The 21377-nt window shown below is 40.3% G+C and overlaps 1 protein-coding gene across 4 annotated transcripts in view; it reads left to right on the top strand.

The window, feature by feature from the left end:
• The window catches only part of ERR (estrogen-related receptor), a 194734-nt gene that overhangs the window by 67272 nt on the left and 106085 nt on the right, over positions 1 to 21377 (top strand). The window contains exon 1 of one of the 4 annotated variants that reach the window (XM_083118980.1): positions 8551 to 8650. The exons of the other annotated variants lie outside the window; for them this stretch is intronic. Within the exon in view, the coding sequence (XP_082975106.1) occupies positions 8627 to 8650 (24 nt within the window). The 5' untranslated portion in view covers positions 8551 to 8626. Of the gene's footprint in view, positions 1 to 8550; positions 8651 to 21377 lie in introns of those variants that run through there. 4 annotated transcript variants of the gene reach the window in all.

Genomic DNA, 21377 nt, shown 5'->3' with positions numbered 1-21377 from the left:
AACTATTATTCCTGTAAATAAGAATGCCCTAGAGGTTGCGACACATGAAACAGAAGATAAAATATTTTTTGTAATAACTATTTTTCTCGATAAATGTGTGTATATAAAACAAATGACATATTTACTAGCCACGTGGAAAAGTATGATATCAAGTGAAAAGAAGAAGTCGGTTATTAAAAACAACTATAAAAATGAAAATACTGTCGCGCGGAATTATTATGTATTATTTTTTTACCGGATTCACAACAAAAAAGCCCTTAAATTGTGAAAATTGCAAATGGCGTTAACAAGTGCTGTGCAAATTTTAAGGCTTTTTTGAGTTCCGATGTATTTTCTGTTGTTTACGATCGTCTTTTCAAAAGTCTTACTTTTACAGCACTGATTATTCAACTATCATTAGTGTTGCCCACGTGACGAAAAGAGACTTTGGCCTGTCTCGTTTCGTGGAAATGCTGTCTCGTCTCGAAGAGCTTTGTCCCGTCTCGTGTCGTAAAATTAGTGTAGGATATCATGCCAACAAAAGTTAAAAGTGGGAAAAACATAATTCCCTAAAGTGTGTTAAACCTTTAAAACACTGTTAACTGTAAATTAAAAAAAAAAAAAGTTTTGTTAACTACAAGGACATTAATATTTAGTCTAAAATAAAGTTTTTTGATTACCAATAGCTAGATAGTTTATGGAATCTGCCTTGTATTTCTGATGCCCATCCACTCTTTATCCATCGTACAGTAAGGGAGTTTTCACACCGAAGAAACATGCGACAGGAGACAATTCGCACGGTGGGGTTGTAATTTTACAAAGTTACAAGCGACACGAACCAACCCCTTTCGTCTAGGTAAGTATTCACCGCATATGCACCAGCAACAGACCGAGGCGATGTTAAGAAAACGACTGAGTTTCAGCTACACGTGCAGCTTGTCGTATTGCTTCGGTTCAGAAGGTTACATTTACTGAAGTTTCGTTTCCAAGAGCCTGTTTTTTTGATCTGCAAGCTCCCTTAAAGTGAGCATTCAGAGCGAAGTGACAAGCGACACGATAGTTTCACACTGAAGCGACATGTGACACGAGTCTCTTCAGTTTATAAGCAACTTTCACCGCACATGCACAAACAACAGTCTGAGAGAACACGACACACGGTATTCAAATAGACGGCCTAATCCCCACAACACCCAAGCGACAAACGACATGAGCAGTTTGTTAAGTAGCTTCGGTTTGAAAGATTTCGTGTAAGGGAGATTTGACACCGAAGCGACATGCGACACATGCCGCTTGGGAACGAGCCCATCAACAGCAACATTGCACACTTTAGTTCCCATAATTCATTGCGCAGAGCAGACAATCTGTAATGATGGACGAGCAATTTGAAGAATACTGCTTTGTACTTTTATTAAGAATTAAAAAAAGAAAAGTATGGACTAGAAATTGGCTCGAAAAAATATAGTAATCAGCGTACCGAACAAGCTTTTTGATGAACATGAGATTCGCAGGATTCATTCAGAAAAAAAATGTCACGTACACATCTTTGCATAAATACCTAAATATTAAAGAATTGAACACGAATGCACTGCACGTCATCTCATTACTTTTTTTTTATCGAGAAACGGAGAAACTAACAAAAACCGCCAGCACTCGAAAACCACAGACAAAAAACTCCCCTTTGCAAACTCACAGATTATCTTCCCATGGCCAAACTTTGCTCTGATTGGCTGTTCCACAGAATCCAGTCGAGGAAAGCCAGTAGCAATTAGAACATGTCCTATTCCTCCAAACCAGTCAAGCAGCCAGCCAGGCAGCCATCACATCCGGGCAGGTAGCCAGTTCAGCGCCAACTAACTGGATGTTCCGTGTGATTCGGCCTAACTATTTGTCTATTACTAGGTTCTCCCCGATGGCATGGTGATACCGTCGTCGCTTTTTAATCAAGGGGTCGCGGGTTCAATACCCGGTGGAGGCACCTAGTGGTTCGGATCCCACTTCAAACTGTAGGTCCAGTCCCTATGAGCCTTACTGTCCATAAAGTGGACTTAAAGCACTAATTCAATCAACCAATCAGAGAGTCAATGTCTAGCTTGTTAGTGCGAAATCTTTGGAGTTTGCAATCAGTATACTTGAGGGGGGGGCGAGGGTGTGTTTATTTTGAGAAGATGGGTCGCAATGAAAGAACTGTTTGTACGATTTGTACGAGCAAGAATTTTATGACGATTGTCCCCAGCATGGCTGGATGAAGACATACAGTAAACAATGGTAGTGACTACCTCCACATCGTTTTGCGCAAGGATGAATGGAAGGAAGCGCCTGGGGTTGCATATGGTTGGCAGATTTAAGGTATGCGAAGGAGATTTCAGCAAGAAGATACTGATCTTTGGAAGTAAAGATAGCTGGGATACGAGGTTAAGGTCTGGGCAGATTCATTACGGACAACGTGTGACGAATTCGGATTTGCGAGGGGGAATCTTGCAGAATATAACTCCCAAGAGCTTGCTAAAAATCGAAGATATGTTGGAACATCGAGAAATATAGATAAATGAGAGAATTCTTAACCGATGAAAGAAATTACATGAAAGTGAGATATTGATATGGACAGTCATAGAAAAGAACTGTTTCCAGCAACACGCAAGCGACAAGCGACACGTGCAGCTTATCGTGTTTCTTCGGTTCGGAATGTGGCATTTAATAACGGAGGTTTGTTTCTAAGCGGCATAGTTTGTCTGGTCACGTCCTACTTCGGTCTGACCGATGCGAAAAGCAACAAGCGACAGGCGAGAAGTGTCGCTTGGAAACGATCCTACAGTAATGAATGAAATATTTCGAACTGAAGCGACGCGACAAGCATGAGATGATATCGATCACCCAGTGAAGTTATGCCACAAATCAGTCCCTTACTTTTGTATCTCTTCACTGGATTCAGGTGTTCTTTTGCTCCATCTTTAGTTCCTGACCGCGAGGGATTACAAACAGCAAGGCAGATTACAGACCTTGCTTTTGGTCAGTTCCTTAGATGACATTATTTTATGTGGAATTTCTCTAACTCCTAAGGGGGAATATATCGTGTTGTGACGATAACAATTGTTGTATGCCTGCCTTACTATAGCTTACGCGTTGTAGCAGTAGTTTTTTTTTTTTTTTACTTTGAAAGCGTTAAAAACATTCCAGCTGTTTTAAGGATAACCAAATAATTTCATTAATATGGAAAAGCAAACAAAGCCCGCAATTTTCTTCGTAAAGTTTACAATATTTTCAGAAATTTCTCACTCAAAGAAATTATCGAGAACAGTTCTCTTTATCACCATATTTTTACAAATACCCAGGTAGATATCTGAATCGGTATGTTAGTAATGTACTTGAATCGGGAGTACTATTAAAGCAAAATTATTAAGCTTGAATACATTGAAAAATGGAAGTAATGCTGGATTTTGAAAGTGTGTTAAAAATAAGTAGGATAGCCTTTTTTGGATGTAATAGACGCTGGTTTGGGTTTAAGACAAAAATACTTTATTCCGAGTAAATAATTATTTGCAACTGATTAATTATTTTGTTTGTATTTTTTCGAGACTTCCGAGACGAGACGAGACTTTTCATGACCCGTCTCGTCCCGTGTCGTGTCTCGTCTCAAAAACGAGACGGAACAGTTGGCCAGTCTCGTCTCGTCTCGAATTTTTAAAAGCCTGTCCCGTCTCGTGTCTCGTCTCGTGGGCAACACTAACTTTCATGTACAGACATAATTTCTGAGGTTAAGATGAAATTAAACTTGCATTTGAATGTAATAGCAGCACGTTCAGCATCAAATTCCCCATGTATTTAAATGGGAGAACAATTGCCCATCAAAATCGTGGGGAGACACTAGGGATGTTGCCACCTACAATAGTTTGCTTTGACCAGGTCTATTATGAAAATCCCGAAGTCATGTAAGGTCAGGGATTTTCCTTAAAATGTTTAAAAAGTGGAAAATCAAGGAACTTTAAATATGGTTGCTGGACTTGCAGCGAATACGGATACTTCACAAATTTGTAAGCGAGAATTTGATACTTGATGTCGTCTTGCAATCAATGAATCCCTAGTTCGATCCTGGGTGGAGGCACCTTGAACAGCGGTCTGGATTCCACTTTAGCCTGTCTAAACCAAAAGTGAACTTGAAACAAACTTTGACAAACAAATTGATTTGATGATGCCAGCAAGTGTTTCCGTTCGTAAGTTAAAAGGAAATACCTTTAACAAATATGGATTTGCTTACGCCTGGCGATATTGCTTTCCACTCAAAAAATTATATTGTAAACAGAGTTTAAATAAGTTAAAACCTTAATGAAGGCCTGGGGATTTATTTGAAAACACCGAGAAAACCTAGAAAAGTCAATGAATTTGTTTTGGCAATTCAAGAGCAGAGTGCGGTTTACCGGTAATTGATGTATATGAGCTGCCTCCAGGAATCCCTGCCTGAATATTGGTTTCCTTTTTGAGTTTCTCTTCATCAGTTTTATTTAATCATCATTATTCTCATCGTCGTGATTAGACTAAAGTTGTAGGAAAAGCGACGTATAAAATAAGAAGAAAGATAAAGAAGGTAGTTTATGAATATCTGGATTAGTTCTGGCAGCCGAGTCATGGGATACTTGAATCCTGCAACAGTATCTATTTTTCAAGCTGGCCTCCCTACTGCTATCTTCAGACGTATAAAGTCGACTGGTTGTGATGGAATTTATGACATTGTATACCACAGAAAAACTCAGGCAGACATCTCCAAAACCATAAAGTGATTCACCGGACCGCTAATTTGAAAAATAATGGCACAAATTTAAAACTTCAATGATATACTCCTAAAAGCGGCACTTATGCATTTCAGTTATGAACTTTTGCATCGTGATTTCTAATATCATGAGCAAGATGTAGGAGTTTGTTTCGAGACGCTCCCCTCTGCTAAATGGAAGCTTTCATGACTTTACCGCGCTACAGGTGGAACTTTTTCATCATTCACAAAGGTAAATCGTCTCCCAGTAGAGGGTGCTGCGAAAGTAGCATGTCCCTTATGAATGATTCCGTAAGCAGGAAGTCGAGAAAAGTTTGGTACCGAAAATAATCGAAATCGGACCATTGTTTCTGTGAAGGCACGACGTAGGTGACTGGTCACCACTGACCTTTATCACCACTAAAGTTGTTTGTTGACCCATATAGACTAATTCGCACTCAATCAGTGAGAGACAATTACAAATTCTCCTAGTTTGTCTCTTCGGAAAAGGCGATGAAGGAAAAAATTAAAGAAAAAACTTCTACGAAAATGCCCTCCGATGTTTTTACCCCCCCCCCCCCCCCCATTGCGTCAACTTCTGGGATAGTTCTCCTTTTTTTACCTCGCTTCAAATTGCTTCACAATTTGCCACTTTGAGGGTTCCCTCCAGTAAATTTTAATTTATGCAGGTAAGTTCCTCTGAGATATTAATCGAACACCATCGGATGACGGGGATGGATGTCCTTGACTTTCTGAACAATAATTGTATTATATTTTAAACTACAGTAAATTTCACCAATATGCATTAACTCGACGTTAAATTTTCCTGGAGAGCCTTATAAATTCAAATAGGGATGTGAGAATGGTATCGAGACAAGACTTGTAAAAGTATTGGTATCACCTGTAGTTGTACTAGCCTGTCATGTTCTCCTCTTGGTCTCGAGGGGTCGTCTAAACAACATACGCAGCGCGCGTCATCGCATATGGAGGTCGTTGAGGCAAAGAATGTTTATTGATAAAGTTTTCTACCTGACGCCTCGCTTCGACGTTATAAAATAAACTATTGAATAACGAAGTTTTATCCTAAATATATGCAACCACGGAGCATAGGATCTCGGTTAATTAAATGACTTTGTAATATGAACAAAACATATGACGTATGCAGTAAAATTTCCAAATACCATATCATCCTCTTAGCAGTCTGTCTGGTCTCGATTCACTTATACCATTCCTACCAAGGTTTGTCAAAGTGTATTTTAAGTCCACTATATGCACAGGTAGGTCAATTCGGATTGGACCTACAATTGAAAGTGGAATCCAAACGACTGTGTGCCTCCACCGAGTATCGAACCGGGGAACCTTTAATTACATGGCAGTAGCATTATTACTACGCCATTAGGGAGTCCTTACAAGTACCGTGCAACTAAGGAAGGTCATGTGCACTTTTCAATGTAAGGTAGGTATAGAAGTCCATGTTCTCCCTAGATAGTGTGTAAACAATGGTGGGAAACAAAAATAATGATTTGCTGTAACCACTTGTTCCTTTTTTTTAATGTAGGAAGATAAGATTAAAAACCTTTCAAACAAAATAAATAAATGGCAGCCACCGTGCTGGTGAGGAGTGAATTTCCGTTTTTCACTCCACATTTTTAACTTTCACGTTTATCTTTTTTTTTTAAAATATTAAGTGGCAAATTTGTTTTCAAGTTGTGTACTCTTTCTCGTGGACCACCTTAGAAACTTTGCAGGCTAAGGAAGTGCCTAGACGAGATAAGTCTCGGTCTGGTCTTCCAGGCAGTCTTTTATAAATTGAGACAACCGTGAAAACGTGACCGATTTCCTTAAAATTGAGACTAAGACCGAAATCTTGCGTCCGAGATTCTCGCTCGAGAGTTTCATATGATATTGTTATATATTTTTTATATTTTTTGCTAGGCAGCCTAGCAAAAAAATATAAAAAATATATAATATTTGGTTTGCGACTTTCTCAGGCATTCCTAAGATATCAATTTTATATATGATAATTTATAGAAATTATTTTTTGGTTTATAGCAAGGTGGATTGATTTAAATCACTTTAAAGAAATAATTTTTAGAATAATGTGCATATGGATTTTGTAAATATCAGAATCACTTTTGGTGAAATTACATGAATCATTTAATGATGTTTATTAGGCTCTAAGAAAGGAGAAGAAAGGAAACAAAATATATGTACTGATGGGGTGAAGCTCATACGAAAGGAAATGTAATATGCTTACTTTAAGCACACTTTAATTTACCTTGATTTAAAATTCAATAATTTTATAGGCGAACATTTCGTATAGAATAATATACAAAATATTAATCGTGTTAAACCGTAAATAGTGTCATTATCATTAAACTATAAATAAACATTGGAGCTGATATTTTGCAAACTCTCATTGAAACAATCACCAAAATTCAGCTACAAAAAATGTAACAAATATTTTAATTATATAGTACTTCCAGAATGTTTTATTTTTACTGGAAGAAAAGTTACTGAAAATATTATGGTTTCATTAACACACCCAACAAACATTTCCAACCATAGAAAATTCATATATAGGCTACAGTATCAGAAATAGAAAAATATATATTTACATATAATTTGTATCTGTACTGCGTAGGATAAAATTCCGGTTTTCAAGGGCTCTAAATGAGGCGTCAAACAGTTGTTTGCCTTAATTGATTCCATACAATGTGAAAGTTTGTGCGGTGATACGTTCGTTGAATGTGCTGTTTATACTACATATTTAGAGACGTCAGCGAGACTTGATTTTCGAGACAGGCGAGAACGAGACTAATAATGTTTATAAATCGAGGCGTTCGAAACTCGAGTCCGAGACACTGCTAAGTCTCGTCTCATTTCGATGCCATGTCTATTGCAGGGTTTGAGAGGACTTGATCTCCTTTCAGAATTTTGATACAAACAGCACGGTGCCACTTGGCGGCTCTTGTCAAATATTTCAATTTTCTCTGTGTTGCAGATAGTGAAGTTCTTACGGACTCGAACATAATTACAATTTTTCAACACCATGCCTTGCGTTGGTGTTTCACGTGTATTTTCAAGTTGATGCTAGAAATGCATGTATAAGGACGTATGTCAAATTGATCAAACCTTCTTGCAGTAATATTTTTGCCGAGCTGCATCCCTGGGTCGATCATAGATAAAGAGATTTGAATTTGTGCTGACGCAGCATCATCAGCAGCATCTACACATCCAAATTCTTGTTGACACCGTCCTCTATGGTCATTGTAGCACTAAATTCAATTTTACCTTTCTCCTTCATTGGACCGGATGATAAAATCATCAGGAATGATTAAAATTTCCATAACGCCTGTATATATTTCACAAATGCTCGCTCAATTTATGGTCATTTTGGCTCTAAATTTATCCTCACACCCCTAGATGGAAAATTCTGGTTTTACGATATCCAAGTTGCTAACTATATTCCTTTTGGCTCTATTGACTATAAGGCAATAATCTGTCATGTAAAAGAATGTGCCAAGTTAATTGGAATTGGGCCTACAGTTTTACGTGAGATGCTCACCATGAAATATTTCGATCCTGCCTGGAATTAAACCCAGGAACTCTTCATTTCAACTTTCAAGACGGGTGATGCCACGCTGGCTTGTGTTCGTGTGTTTCGTGCGAAACTTTATGAATATTTCACCTTGTAATTGGATGTTCTTGTATATTTTAAGTGCTGCACCAGTACGTGAATGAATCGTCGCTCCTAGATCCCCATTCTCGAGTCGTATCTCGCATGAATTGCTTGTAGACCACGTGGTTCGAATGTTGGCCAGAATCGTTGCTGTGCACAGTGTTTGTGGTGGTAGTGTTGTGTACGTGTTACACTGTGTGGATTGAGCAGAGATGTGACGAACAATGGATACCTGGATGGACGATGTGGTACGTACCGAACTGGAGAAGGAAGGAAATCCGATTTAGCCCATAGTCCCCCATCCCTTGGCGTGTTTACATATCCTCTTTGGGTCTTTATTTTGCCTCTCGGATTCGTAAATCTTCGTCGCGAGGGGAAAGTGCGGGGTAGAGGGAGGGAGAGGCGCAGCTGATGAAAGTGGCAGCGAATGCCTCTCTCTCTCTCTCTCTCTCTCTCTCTCTCTCTCTCTCTCTCTCTCTCCCTCCTCCGGTGATTTTTCCGTACTTTTCCAAATATTGTTTTCGCAGCGTTGTATAAAATAGGAGGAATCTATTTTCATTTCACTGCTTCCCCTTTCCCCCAACACAAACCAATCAAAATAATGTGATTTTTTTACGCTCGACGGATGGAGTCAGCAATCCATATTCACTTTGAAAGAAATAAAAGAAAATCATCCCTTATGGTGTGATTATTAACAAATTATTAAAACCAGGTGCGCCACATCATGTGTACGAGGCAAAAATAGAGGTGCGCATGTACCAGTTGAGGATTAACTACTTTTGTTGTGAGCGGATGACAGATTTTTCAGCTGTGACCCGGTAGATTCATTGAGGGTGTATTGCTAGGTTCAGTCTTCGCCACCATTGAGTGATCGCTTAATTTTAAATGTCAAAGGGGGAATGCCGTTGCTATTTACACGCGCATTGATTGAAGATTATTAGTTTGCACGTCTTGGGATGTTGATTGGCCAATTTTTACACTTACTTCTGTGTTAATTGTCGATTTATAGATAGTTTTAGGGATATTTCACACAGATGTGACAAAGCGACACGAGGCACTTGTCACTTGGGAACGAACCAATTGACATCAACATTTCACACCGCAGTCGCACGATATGCTACATTAGTTTGGCGAAATCCTCAAGTGAAACGCTATTTACTGGAATTCCCACTCGAATGCCCTTGTTGGCGCTGGACTGGCTACCAGGCTAGAAATGATGGTTGCCAGGTTGGATGATTGGCTGGTTTTGATGACTATACCATGTTCTAATTGCAACTTGCTTCTCTGCTCAATACTGTGGTAACAACCAATCAGAGCGAACATTTGGTCATTTGAAGATAATCTCGTAGTTTCTCAAGGCAAAGTGTTTTTTGTCTGTGTTTTTTTTGTTTATTGCTCTCTATTATAAAGAAGAGTAGCAGAAACAAGATTCATTCGTGTTTATTAATTTTTAGGAATTTATCCACAGCAATGAGATTTTCACACGACAGATATGATTAGGCAATAATGGGAATCTTTATTATTACCAATGTTTTACATTATTTAATTGAACAACATTTTGTTTTAAAATGGATGAATCCTGCGAATCGCATATGAATGAATACCCGAGTTAATTAAAAAGCATGTTGAGTACACCTTGATCATCACTTCTTTCCAGCCAATTTCTATCCCATACTTCTGTTTTTCGTACACCTTTTCATTTTGGCAGTTGTGAGGAAAATAGCAGCAGTAGCTATTCTCCTTGGACGTTCTTCTTCAAGTTGCTTTTCCATCTTTTTAGCTTGTCTGCTCTGCCCAATGCCTGGTGTCAAGAAAATCTACCAACAGGTACGGTATCGTATGAGGCGATGTGAAAAGTACCACACCACTAGTTCAACTCCAAGAAGCAAATCTGGCAGGGAATCTAGCCTCATGTGATTCAGCTTTTAGTTTTAGACCCATTTGCTTCGATATTTCTACATTATCTCATCTTTTCATGTATCCGGCATTTTTCTCTTTGGGATGGGGGCTTATAACGTCCTATCAACCCTCTCTTACACCCACACACATCACTATACACATTTCAAACGGACAATCGTAAGCAGTTGCAAATTGTGATCAATTTTGAAACAACCCATTACATCTTATGCCACCCCCCTCGTTCATGTAGGCATCCCAGCCATACAGGGATGTTAAATGGGTTGCCTGGCATTGAGGATACTCTCTTCCGAGACCCGCAGTCAACAATGTGTGTTATGGTTTCGCCGGTCTATGGAGGAGCACACATTTCCATATTTCTGATATCAAATGAAATTAAGATTTTGTTTAAAGTCAACTTTGTTTTCAGATAAGCCAGTCGGAAGTGTCTCTGCAGTTTAAAGTGGAGCAGGAAACGCCAGAATTATCCTCTCCGGAAATCGAACCCGGGACCGCTTGATTACATTGAAATAAAACCAACAACACTTTGCCATTGTGTGTCTAGTATACTGTATAATAAACTTGGCCAAAACTCCTGAAAATTGGGCTGTGGATATATCTATTAAATGGTTCACAATGCATTGACGTTCCAAATTCCCTGCGCAATTTAATCACACTACGTCCAGATTTCAGTGTGCCTAAATACTAATAGTGAAGCATAATATGTCCGACGCAGACCGAAAGTGAATTCAGCACATGATATCAACGAAACAAGCTCCTATAAACATACAAAAATTACTAATAAAAAGCGCTTTGCATTGTAACAAATGACAATACTTCCGGTCTTATATGTCGTTTGCATAGTACATGACAATACTGGAGCGATAGAAATTTATACATTTAAATAAATGGGATATGCTTGAAATATTACACAATCGTTACTGTTTTGTTTTTTTCAATGGAACAATTCTGTGTAATATATTTTTGAAGTATTTTTAGGTAAATCACAGCACTTCAAAAATTACTGTAAATGTGATGAACAGCCTTCTACAATGCCCTAATTTCGAACAGTGATTGCCTGTTGAACTGAGGAAAGAAACAAATTACGTAACTGGAATATGATATCTGTTTATTCCATGCAAGAAGTGGAATTCCATCGGCAGTGGAGGTTCTCACGGGTTTTTCGGGAGGAGGAGGAGGGGGGAGGGATATTGTGATATCAGCAGGTATCGCGTGCAAGTATAATGACGTTTGCCTTTAATTCTCTATTGACATCCGGTTAGCACATCGCGCTACCACACCAGGGGTACCGGGTTCGAATCCCGGCCCGGGCATGGATGTTTGTGAGTGTCCATTCATCCATTTCATCATGTCATTACTTATCTTCGCAAATTACCCAAAAGGGGCACAAAAAGCGAAGTAAAATAAAGCAAGTGAATCAATCAATCTAATGACACCCACAACCTTCCACCTATATTCTCACTCTCACTTTGCATTTTCATTGTAACAAATAGAAGTTGAGATAGTAATGCCCGCACATTTAGATTAGTTTTTCAAAACGTTATTATATTCCTTGTCATACTTTACAATTACATATGTACTGCATGTTTATCTTTCCACACTGTGTTATTATCAGCCTAATTGCAGCAAAGTCCTACTTAACTTGTGCGTACATGAAGCACAGTAACGATGTGTCGAAAAGCTTATTGTTGTGGGTGATGATTGTGCTGGGTCATCATCATACGGCTTATTCACATACTTTCCCCCCTAAAATGTCCTTGAAACTAATCTAACACACAACCTGCCTTCATACAACGATCTCTTGCCGATCTCTGGCCGTGTGTCGTATACAAACTTACAAGAGTGTTGGGTTTCCCATCTATATTGAAATCATATGATTTTTATACAGGGTGACCATAAAAGCTGTGTACACCTCCAATAACAACAAAAAAATATAATTAACATTCAAAGCATAGTGCGGTTCATATGATGCACCAACAGAAAATGTTGTCTCAGATTATCCAGCAAGTGTGTGTACCACCACATTGAGCCATGGTTGTGAAATGTTCTGAACACAACTTTTCCACCATGTAGGATTCGTAGAGGTGGTCAAGTTGGCTGGCCTCCTAAGTCCCGTGATATTACACCCCTGGATTTCTTTGTGTGGTGTTGTCAGGGACAAAGTGTACCAAACGTCTGTGGTGATTAATCGTGATGACTTTATGGACAGAATAACTAGTGTCAGTACCACTGTTGACGGGGACATGATGGGACGAATATGGACAATATTGGAATGTCGTTTAGATGTTGTACGCGGAACCAGAGGTGCATATGTCGCAGTGGAGTGAACAGCAAAATAACTTTTTGAGTTGGTGCATCATATGAACTGCAGGATTCTTCCATATGTCGATTACAATTATTGTTATGAGAGTGTATAATTATAATCAATCTGTATATTGAGTAAGGACATGTCAAATGTATGAGCTGGTAAAAGTGTGGGTTAAAGCATAGATGTAGTTGATTATTTCACACTTTCTTTTTGACAATAACCCCAGTCCGTTAAGTTCCAATTCATCTACCAGCAATAAAACTACGTTTTACTATTTATGAGTCTTTTTTTTTTTTTTTTTGTAATACACTGGCTGACAAAAAAAGTGAAGCAGCCAGAAGGAGTAGTCGAAGATTACCCCATTTCGGTATACATGCATACCATTGATGTGTGAGTAAATGATTAGATGTACAAGGATCTGTAATGTGTAGAACGCCCACCAGAGGGCATTTGTGACGTCACCTCCTGTTGCTGATAAGGTGGGACCAGTCACCTGCTTTGAGTCAGACAGTGCAGCACGAAGTTCAGAGAGGAAAACGAAGCACCGGCGATGCCTTGCAGATGCGTTAGACAGCCGATCCAGCAATTCACAGCATTTGACAGAGGCCGCATTGTGGGACTGCATGAGGCGGGTTGGTCGTATCGGGCAATTGCCAGGCATGTGGGCCATTCAGATGTCACAGTGGCCCGATGTTGGAATCAATGGGTACATGAGGGCACCCATGCACGTCATACAGGTTCAGGTCGACTAAGAAACACCACCCCAAGGGAGGACCGTCGTATGGTGCTCCAAGCAGTGCGGGATCCCACAACTTCGGCACCCGTCATCCGAGAACATGTACTGGACACTCTACAACATCCTGAGAGTTCCCGGACAGTGTCTCGACGACTTGCATCCACCGGATTCGGGTCCTACCGCCCCATGAGCCGGTTGCCGTTGACACCACAACACCGATGCCTGCGGTTGGTGTGATGCCATGCTCGGGAGGCATGGACAGAGGGCGAATGGCATCGCATCATGTTCAGTGATGAGTCCCACTTCTCTATGACCTCCAACAGGCACGTATCCAGGAATTCATTTCGGGGGGGGCTCAACACCAATTTTTAAGGGGTATAGTAAGAACCTCACAATTGTATATTTGAGACCAGTGGTGGCAATTGGGTTCCAAAACGGGGGGGGGGGGGGCAGAGGGTGGTGCAAGGAAAGTTTACTTTCTCTTGGTAGACAAGGCTTAACATAAAGAGGCAATAAAATGGGGAGCAACTATCCCTTAAATCGTCGCCACTGTAAGGCTGTCATTTTAATGAGAACGTGAAATCGGAACATTTTTTACCACTCAACTCCTCTGTTTCCATGCATTAACATTGTGTGCCGGAACCATCTCAGTACGTGTGTTTGTCCATTTCTTCTCATCAGGCATAAAAACATCTATGGTGTCTTTGAGTGTTTTTACGAAGCTGTTACACATGCACGGGATGGACAATCCACTCGACAACGCGAGATTCAAATTGTGGGCTGCGAACTGGACGCAGACAGCTCTCGAATATGTATCTCTGATTCGAGCCTGAACACAACTAACGTGTCTTGTACTCCCATGTTTGCAGCTCTTATAAAAGTCGATACCTACCAAATTGTTTAGATTCAGGCCTTAGCACTCACAAGTGTTCAAAAATGCCCGTCACAGCTTCCGCTGTCTTGTCATATATCGGCACAAAACAAAGGAAGTCTTCTCGAATACAGCTGGATCACGAAACAATTAATGCACAATGAAAACCCTTCCGTTCCCAACACATCTAATGTTTCGTTTCCCAGTATGATCAAATGCTTATTCATTTATCTCCAGTGACATGCCCAAGGGAGGGTTGGTGAGGTCATAACCCCATTTGACCCAGTATTCCTTTTTTTTTTAAAAAAAAAAAAAGAGGAACGTCAAAGACAAAAAAATAGCAAAATCAGGACTGACCACCAAAAATAGTATGCGTAACCCCTCTCCCTTCCGAAAATCCTGAGCACGCCTCTTTTTATCTCGGACACATTTTTCAAAATTAACTCACCACAAGTTTTTATCATTCCGTATTGGAGATTGAAGTAAGATGCGTTCTTCCTGCAGGTTTGGATATGATCCTTTAGGTGCTGTCGTCTGCCTGCTTTCACACCTAACTTTAACAAGGCCCTAATTTTCCATCCTTGTGACTTGGATTTTGAAGACTTAGGAAGGTTTCAGACCGAAGGGACACGCGATACATGTCGATTGGAATGGGCCAATCAACAGAAACGTTTCACACCGTAGCGACACAAATGGCCGCACAAACCTAATCTTCAGGCGACACGGTGTGAAATCTCCCTTATTAGGCCACTGTCATTGTCACCTCGAAGTAGTAGCTCTTGTTGACCACAGAAAAAAATTCTCAACCGGTGGGAATGCTCCTCAGTTTTCTTCTCTCTCCTATATTTTCTGTGCTTGTTCACTATACAGGCAACACCTTACGATTTGATATACACAGGACATGTACTACGTAGACATTTTAACGAAAAATCGGTTGAAGTCGAGGATGGCTAGGTGGCTCAGTTGGTAGAGCCCTGATTCGGATCCTGGTAGAGCCAGCAATTTCCGCCTAAAATGTCTACATATGCAACATCTTCTTGCTTTCTCTTCTCGACATTCATAAAATTTTCGGCTGTCCCTTTGTATAGTGGTTAAGTGTTTGAGTGTGGGTCGAACCCAGTTGGCTTAAACAAAAGTATTTTTTTAGACCATGAAATCCTCGGACTGCATATACGAAATTTAGTTCTGGCAAAACTAAATCATCACTCAAAACTTTGATTTTCAGTTGATGTATGCAGTTTATTTCTGTTTTAATAAACCACTCCAATATCTGGTACTGCTGAAATATTCACTTTAGAGAGAGAGAGAGAGAAAGAGAGATAAAGAGAGGGAGAGAGAGAGAGAGAGAGAGGCCTTGATCTCTTCGGCCCTCGACTCGAACTAGCACTACATTGAACCCCCGGAAGTTCTACTGTCGTCAATGTCTTCATTTTCGAATCACTATATATTATAAAGCAACCAGAGGGCGCTGACTGGTCACTACTCGACTGTATGAATTGTCACACTTACCTCTGAAATCTCATTAACCGATTCTTTGTAGAGATGAACCGAAAAATTGAATCCGCGTATCTATATCCTCATTATATTCTAGAACGTTCCACAGATAAAACGATTCGTTAATATTGCCAGTAGTTGACTCCTTCTCTCATTCAAGAACGTACCCTCTCCGCCTTCCAGAGATTATAAATTACAACAAATTGTCCTACGTGTGGCGCTACCTTTGTTGGGCAGCTTCCAAATGCTGACAAGTCTCTACATAGTGCTCAAGTGCGCTGCGACAACACCGAAAGCGCAAGAAAAGTTTACGTGCAATATTATCAACAACAGTGTTATAGAACTTTCTCTGTCTTGCCTCGATAATTGTCTATCTCCTTAAATCATCGTCACATTATTCAAAAAGTCAAAAACATAATTTTATCTAGTGAAAAATAAAAAAAATCCTGGGGGGGGGGGGGCTCGAGCCACCTCAACCCCGCCTTGGATACGTGCTATTAACAATAACAGGGTTATAGAACATTCTCCGTCTTGTCTTGATAATTATTTCTCCCAAATTATCATAACATTATCCAAGAAGCCAAAATCCTAATTTTATCTAGTGTAAACAGAAACATTTCCTGAAGGGGGCTCGAGCCTCCTGATTCCCACCTTGGATACGTGCTATTGACAATAGTAGGGTTATAGAACACTCTCCGTCTTGTCTCGATAATTATTTCTCTCAGATTTATAAATTTATTATCTTCACATTATTCAAGAAGCCAAAAACCTAATTTTATCTAACGTAAACTGAAAAATTTCCTGGGAAGAAGGTCGAGCCCCCTGTGCCCCATCTTGGATACGTGCTATTGTCAATAACAGGGTTACGGAACATTCTCCGTCTTGCCTCGATAATTATTTCTCTCCTTAAATTATTGTCACATTATTTTATTTCACACCACAAGAAACAAAAAACCTCATTTTATCTAGTGTAAACCTAAAACTTTCGGGGGGGGCTCGAGCCCCCTAAGCCCCCCCTCTGGATACGTGCCTGACCTCCAATGACCATCGTGTGAGGGTGTGGCGGCATCGAGGGCAGAGGGCACATCCTGCCTACATTGTGGAGAAACACACAGTTGTGACCCGTGGCATCAGGGTGTGGGGAGCCATTGGATATGCGTTCAGGTCACCTCTAATAGTGCTTCGGCAGACTTTGACGGCACAGCGATACGTCACAGACATTCTGCGTCCACTCGTCCTACCCCTTATGGCACAGCACCCTGGGACAGTGTTCCAACAAGATAATGCACGCCCACACACAGCCCATGTGTCTATGGACTGCCTAGAGCATGTTGAAGTTCTCCCAGGGCCAGCACGATCCCCGGACCTCTCCATCATTGAACATGTGTGGGATAACATTGGACGGGGACTCCGTCCTAGTGCCAACCTGCAGGATCTGGAGGGACAGCTGCAACACCTGTGGACGAACGTGCCTCAGGAGAGGATCCAAAGCCTGTTTGACACTATTCCGAACCACATAAGGGCATGCATTGCGGCCAGAGGGGGTGCGACACACTACTGACCTGGCGCCACCATTCCACCTGTAACTGCCAACGGCCTTGACTCTTGCATCCTATATTGTAATCAGTTCAATAAGGGTACATGGACTTTCAGCATATGTAGTTTCATTCACGTCCAACCACTCCTTCTGGGTGCTTAACTTTTTTTGTCAGCCAGTGTATTTCAAATAACGTGGTTTCGATTTTTATTTGCCACCACGTTGAAAAAGTGCAATAGCTGAATAAACTTCGTTATTAGAAGAAATTATAGCCTACTCATATCGGGATTCAGTTTACATGAAACGTTTTTTGATTCACTCTCTGTGGCAGGAGCCACTGTAATACTTACGAAATTTGTATTTCAGTAACGATTGTAAGTTAACGCATTTCCATTATCTTGAACATAATATGAGGAGAAGCCGTAAAAATATTATCTAGAACGAATTTTGGTGAACACGACATGGCCATATTCAGAAAAGATAAAATATATAGTATTTCTTAATAGCGACAAAGATGAGGTTGTTATGGAAGAGTTATAATAACTTTTGCTCTAAAATTATAGTTTTTAAAAGAAAAAATAATGTTACTCTATGGGACCTTACAAATATACTGTGATCAGTATATTGAGATGTTTTGTCAGTGTTGGTAATTACCTGCAAGACTTTAATCGTTTATTATATTTGTTAAAATTGCATCTGTTGTAGATACATTACATTGCATAATGTATTGATATTCTTATACTAAATTAATCTCGAGGAATGCACTTAATAAATTCAAGCCATCCTCCGTAGTTTTAATATCCAAATGTTGACAAAAGTCGAACGTTATGTTTTGTCGTGTTGGTGAAAGTTACTGTCAGCAACGACACCTTCATAAAACATAAAAGTAATGTTTGTACGATTATTCACGTACCCTTTAGTTGTAATCATGTAATCCCAGGTTCGATTCTCGATGGGTTACTTCAAAACCTACTATGAACATTAGCTCTGGTTCTGATTAGCTTATTTGCGTAAAAGACTTCGTCAAGCTTGTTTGTTACGTATATTGTAGAATGGGACACTGCAATTAACTTTAAACAAATTAGTGATGTTACGTCTCTCCATCCTGCTGAACGAGGCACTAGTCGAGTAAACAAAATCCATATTCTTTCGAAAATCTCTGTAGCTGTCCAGCAGCGGCCTCATCTCGGCGTATGCACGAAGTGAAACCCACACGAAGATGGTGTAAATGTGTGTTTTTTGTGTGCCCACCCACCCCTTCCCTTGAACTTGGTGTTTGGCGAGGACGATCGCTATCGGAGGCCAGCGTGTTTCCCCCGGGTACAAACAGCGCAAGTGCTCCAACGAGTAATTAATAAAATGTTCGTTATGTGCCCGACCTTGGCTTCGCATCAGGGGATGTGCAACAACCTGTGCGAACATTGTTGCCAAGTCGTACGAACGAGCAGCTGGCGTAGAGATTTCGAGCAGTGTTGGATATTTCCTAACTTCTTTAACTTAAACGCTGTTTATTTTTCCGCCCACCATGTTCCAATACGGCGATGCAATCCAAATACTGCGTACATTTTTCGGGCGTGTTAGATTATGAGCCAGGTTCCTTCTATTAATTCCCTGAGAATGCACAGTTGCCATGTGTTAATCAAGCCTTGCGTGAGTCATACTCCATTGAGTGCTTCCTTTGGGATTCCAGCGTTTTAAAACCTCGGATTTCTCCCCACTTGAAAGTGGAAATATTTGACGTATAAGTGGAACTATACCGGGTGTTTCATAAATACTTGAGGGGTTACAAATATTTATTACGTTAATGAAACCAGTCCAGAACGGATGAGGAACTCAGTTTATTATTATTATTATTTTACCTACAAATGTTAAATGTATGCACCACGGGTGACACGGTACGCATCAATACGATAGTCTAATTCTTGCAACACTCGCATCTACATGGGTCTGTCGATAGTGTCTACCGCTGCGATGATACGCTCCCTTAGGGCTGCGATATCACGCGGCATCGGTGAGACGATGGAACCCATCATGAAACCCCACAAAAAGAAGTCACATGGTGTAAGGTCCCGTGATCTTGAGGACCAAAACATTACACAAAACACTGTGAGTGATGTGGGTGTTGTCTAGCGGCAGGGATATGAACTCTCAGCTTAGTGAAACATGCACGCACAAACTGTTTGCGTTCCTATCGTGTTGATGCGTGCCGTGTCACCCGTGGTGCGTACATTGAACATTTGTAGGTGCTAAAAAAAACCTGAGTTCCTCGTTCGTTCTGGACTGGTTTCATTAGCGAAAGTTTAATAGTTTACTTGCAATAAATTTTTGTAACCCCTCAATTATTTATGAAACACCCGGTATTTATATAAATAGTTACAACCCTTTCGTAATTGACGTACAAGTGGAAACATTAGCGCACAGTCAACGTATTCAGTAGTACTATATGATTTATACACCTTAATGTGAACTCGATGAACTGCATGGACTTCAAATAATGTTTTTCCCCCAAGTATAATGAGAGACTATGTCAAATTCCCTAGTATTGCGCTCTGTTGGGTTCTAAAACTTTCAAAACGCGGACGTGAAGTCAGATTTTATATTCCCATCTTCGCCTTACGTTCGGTTAATTCAAACGCTCGGTAGCTGAACGCGTGAAGTCGTCGACTTTCAATTTCCCCAATGAAGTTCCCTGGTTCGAGCCCCGGCCTAGGCATGGGTGTTCTTTAGTGTGCCCGTCCCTTCATCAATTTCATCTTACCACTCAATGTTCAACGTCGCATTTAGCGATAAATGCAGAAATGCGACGATAAATAACGAATCTGCATATATTATATCATACTAATTCGGGCCTCTCCGATGGCGCAGTGGTAGCTTCGTCGCCTTGTAGTCAAGGGGTCGTGGGTAGATACACATAGTGGTTCGGAACCCACTTGAAATTGTAGATCCAGTCCCGATTAGCCTTACTATGCATAAAGTGGACTTAAGACAACATATCAATCAATCATACTAATTCAAACATTTATTACTCCAAACTTCAATGATTCATTAACAGTATATCTTGTTGAATTGTTCTCTTGGTTTGTTATCACTTGCGTCCTTTTACGTTCATTTTCTTCCACTGTTGTCTCATTGTCGTGTTCAATCATAGGTAAAATTACAAAATTGTCACATATCGGGTTCAGTGTTGGCGGATAGGGTGTAACCACTCTTCTACGTAATACACCCAGGCCCGTAGCCAGAATTGATCTTCAGGGGTGGGGGCTCACGGGTTATCGGGGGGCTTTGTAAATGAAATCCATTTTTCAAAAGTTTAACAGTGTTAAATTAAGGTAAATTATGTGTGTGAGGGAGGGGGTCATTAAGTTACATAAAGTTTCGAAATAACACACAAATACTGCATTTTCTATATATTTTAAAGTATCACTTGAAATGCTAATTGGCTGCTTCTGAAATCATCGCTTACTACACACCCCATACTACGTTTGATGATACAGATATTTATATCACCGAAGAAAAGATGGACAATATTCAATCATAGTGCGTAGCTTACATTCCACCCCTCCCCCCTCCGGCCGAAACAATAAAACTCCCCTTTGTTCCCAAAACTTAATTACACAAAATAGTTTTACCTAATGTCAAGGAGGCTGACCTTAGTGCCGGTGAGGGCTGAAGGTAGTTCCAGGGGGGGGGGCTCAGCCCCCCCCCTGGCCCCTGCCTGGCTACGGGCCTGAATACACCTGGAAACAGCACTTTTGCAATCTAGTGAAACTCTGGCATCTGAACCCATAACGAGAATAGTGTTCAGTGGGGGTTATGTTATGGCCTGTATCTGTGAACTGAATGCTCTTATACTGCATCAGCCCTTATCTAGGTTGGAGAATTTTAGAATTTATTTATTAAGTTTTCCAAAAGAAAAACAAATCGTCTCAGTGATAACGAACCTAACTTGATTGGTTCAAGAGCCAACGTAGCCTTTTTCTGGTCGCTCGGAACACTCGTCACTCCAGATCGTAGTTGTTGCAAGTTTAATAACTTAAGGTTTATGAAAGGAATTTTACTAACTTAAATAAGAGGAATTTTATTCATGATTGTTACATTCAATTAATAGCATC

This window comes from Lepisma saccharinum, chromosome 3, assembly GCF_977018435.1.
Source record: "Lepisma saccharinum chromosome 3, izLepSacc3.1, whole genome shotgun sequence".
Lineage (NCBI taxonomy): Eukaryota > Metazoa > Arthropoda > Insecta > Zygentoma > Lepismatidae > Lepisma > Lepisma saccharinum.
Note: the sequence above shows the minus strand (reverse complement) of the source record. Positions and strands in the feature narration are given on the sequence as shown.